This window comes from Vicia villosa, linkage group LG7 (assembly GCF_029867415.1).
Source record: "Vicia villosa cultivar HV-30 ecotype Madison, WI linkage group LG7, Vvil1.0, whole genome shotgun sequence".
NCBI lineage: Eukaryota > Viridiplantae > Streptophyta > Magnoliopsida > Fabales > Fabaceae > Vicia > Vicia villosa.
The window spans coordinates 57,513,680-57,517,524 of NC_081186.1; the positions used below are offsets into that span (position 1 = coordinate 57,513,680).

Consider the following 3,845-nt stretch of genomic DNA (forward strand, 5'->3'; position numbering starts at 1 on the left):
TCACAAAAGGATATGTAATCACATTTAATTTTGTGCAACTTTTAATAATTTTATATCGATTTACAATTTTATTTTAAATCGATTTAGATTTAAACCACAATCAATAAAATACTAACGAATATCAAAGCACAATAAATAAGGGTTAAAATTGCTTTAACTTAAAAATATAAGACCTAAAATGGTGTTGTACAATCTTGATATTTGAGATGAAAATGCAATTAAGTGATTTTATTGTTGTTGAATGTAATTATTAATTTACTCCATCGTATGACATATCCTCTCCTTGAAAATGGGCACTTTTTACGATTAAGTTACATTATCTACGTGTACCGCTGTCATACCCTAGAGATTGACTCAAATTGTGGCCAATTTTAATGTTTTATCTGTCATTTTAACCCTCAATATAAATCCATCTGTGTCTAGATCGTCTTCTCTCCATAGTTATTATTTCAATCGACTTCTTCAATCCAACGTGCACACATGCTTCTTACCAATCAAACCACCATTTTCTCGTTAGAGGTACACTTAAATTTAATCACCCTTTTATTTTATGCAAACTCGTTCTATTCTATTTTGGTGTAATTTTTAACCCTAGTTTTCATTGTTTTTTTTTTTTTGATAAGCTCTAGTTTTCATTGTTCATTTTTGTTCTTTTCTGCTCTGAATTGTTATAGTTTCAATGTGATTGAATTATTCCTAGATCATATTGAGTTTCGACTCTATTCTTTTCATCTCGAATAGTGTTTTAATTAATTATTGATGACGTTGGTTTGAAAAATTTTTTTACTAGAGTTTTTAATTTCTTGTTCTTGATTATATTATGCCATTATTATTATTGATGATGATGGGATCGATTTGTGAATTCGAGCTCTATTTTCTTCGTTGGAAGTGACTCATTTTCCTTCACTTGATTTTTTCTTTTTTTTTAAGAAAATAGAAAAAATGATTAATAAAAATGATTTTACTTTTCTTTTCTTTTTTTATAAATTAGCAATCAAATTAAACTTATTCGGATTCATTCATGTTTACACAAATGATTATGTAACTAGAAATTACTAGAGTTTAAAGTACAAATTGAAGGAGTAGTACTATTTTTTCATGAAATCATTGCATGAAAACCAACTGGAATTAACCAATGCATGAAATAAGAATGAACACTTGGTTTAACTCCCCTGCCAACGTGTGTGGTCAAACTGTTTATCATGATAACTCTAAAGTCTTCTGTTCATCTGAAATGATTTGATGCTTTTGATATATATATATATATATATATATATATATATATATATATATATATATATATATATATATATATATATATATATATATATATATATATATATATATATATATATATATATATATATATATATATATATATAATTTCATAATTTCATGTTATATATTACACATTGTTTTTACTGAATGAATAATGTAGTGGCATGAGTAGTGGGATTTATCTCTAACAAACATTGAATAATTATTAATTGATTATTGACTTAAGGATCAAAACTAATAATGAAAATATATTGGATATAAAGTCTAGTAATTTTTCATTGATTTGATTTTTTATATCATGTCTTATTATTTGTGCCCTTTTAAATTGAATTAATCCTACCATAAAAATTCAATTAAGTTTTAGAAAGATCCTATTGCTGTGAAGATTTGAGATTATCCCTATTTTTCAAAATAATTAGAGAGATCTATTTATTCTTTTTAGTGAATAAAATCAAAATAATATCACCAAGGGTGTATATTATTATATCTTTGGTGTATCAATATTCAATTAATTCAACTCAAGTCACTAATTTTAAAAATCACTACCTTTTAAAAAAATTGATATGACACTTCAAATTTTTTCATTTATCATAATTAAAATGTATGTTGTGATAAACAAATAATTAGTTGAATCAATTTAATTTTAATAATACTATTTTTTTTCTATTTTAGTTATGTAATTTTTTAATTTGATTTTAACCATTATAAACATTTATTTATTATTATTCTTGTCAATTCAGGTTTATTATATTTGAAATGCTTCTTGTAATATAATATGTGAAATATTTCTATAATATTAATGACAAATATTAAAATCAAATAATTTACATTTTCCATAAATAAATATTATTAGAACTAAAACAAACAGACAATAATAAAAGTAAATTAATTTCTTTGTAAGTACTAAAAATAAAAATTAGAAAACTAAACTTAAAAAATTCTATATTTTTAGGGACTAAATGAATTTTTTATTTTTATTCATTATTTTTTTAATAAAAATTAGATTAACCCAATTTATTAGACTGAACTGAAATTCAATTAATTAATAAATAAAAGCATATTACTCCCTGTGACCTAAACTATTAATAGTCCCATATTATTTTTTCCTCTTATTATAAAAAATTTGTAGTATAATTAATATGTTCAATTCATATATGAATGTAATCAAATATATACTTGGTAGCATTAATTAGGGATTTATTTAAAAATAAAATAATAAATCGTATATTATAAATTTATTTCATATTATTCACATGTAATTGATGAGATTTTAATATATTTTCTTGAATAAATTTTTTAAATATATTTTTTTACTAAATTTATTGATTCATTCTACCTCGTATATGTGTCTATGATTCTTCTGATTTTGGAATTTGAAATTTGCACAGGAGCCTGATGACATGAATATGAGATTCATATACACTCATAACTCTTCTTAGCTGTCATCTTTTCGATTCTCTCTTCATTGCCACACCTTCACGAAAACCTAGCCACTACTTCACTCTCTTTCCCTGCTACTGTACTATATCACTTTAACCAACCTTATCATGCTTCATTGATTCCTTCTTTTTCGTTTCTTGAACCTACCTTAACCCTAACTATGACTTTCCACTCTTTTGGCTCTATTATATACCCTTCAAACGACTACGATTACATTGGCAACGAGAGTTGCATCGACCTTGAAACAGAAAACAATTTCCTATCTAACATTGATCATCAGAGTTCTCTAGCTTCTTCTGATGAAAAGAAGATGAAAAGTTCTGTTAGGAATTGTGAGAAGAAGAGAGAGTTTCCTCCTCCTATACCTTGCCTTGCTCAAACTCAAAACCTTGCTTCTCACATGCCCTATGTGTTGAAAAGATACTACACTGATGAGGGAAGGTTGATCATCAAGGAAGAGAAAGTGAAACATCATGAGTATTTTCATGCGCATAGAGAGAATGGTAGACTCACCTTGCAGCTTGTTCCACTTGGTCATGACGATGACGACGACGATGACGAAGACTATTTCATGGAGGCAGAAGATCAAGAAGAACAAGAAGAGGAGGAGATTAACAATGTTACTATGAATCAAAGTGTTGTTATGAATGATAATTTGGAAGAAGAAAATACAGACAACACTCAAAAGAATGTTGCTGTTGATGTTGTTGATGATGTTGATGATGAGGTTGTTGTTGATGAGAATGAGATAGTAGGGGGTGCAAATAGTAAAGGAAATTATTTGAACTGCAACAACAGTGTGATATCGTCTCCTTCTGGTATATTTGGGGTACTTCCTCTGAGAACAGTTCGTGGTTGATTAGTGAATTGTGTTCAGTTTTTTTACTTGTTGTTAGTTTAGTTGCATGCAATTTGTTAAGCTTGTAGACTCTTTTCATGGCTAAGGATTCTAGTTGTTCTTGTTCTTCACAATAATGTTGTGTTTATTTTTTGCAGTTTTGTTGTTGTCTTTATAACATTGAGCTTGAATGTTTTGAATATTAGTAATATATTATCATCATTTTCTTATCTTAACCTAGCACCAAACCTTCATATTTTGGGAGTAGATCTTGTATCCAATGATTGCA

The 3,845-nt window shown here is 26.7% G+C and overlaps 1 protein-coding gene across 1 annotated transcript; it reads left to right on the forward strand.

Annotated features, from left to right (window-relative positions):
* The first annotated feature begins 2,878 nt into the window (after nt 1–2,878).
* On the forward strand, nt 2,879–3,577 carry LOC131619125 (protein FANTASTIC FOUR 1-like). The gene has a single exon (XM_058890264.1). It carries the CDS (start codon nt 2,879–2,881, stop codon nt 3,575–3,577), a length of 699 nt encoding a protein of 232 aa, XP_058746247.1.
* The last annotated feature ends 268 nt before the right edge of the window (nt 3,578–3,845 follow it).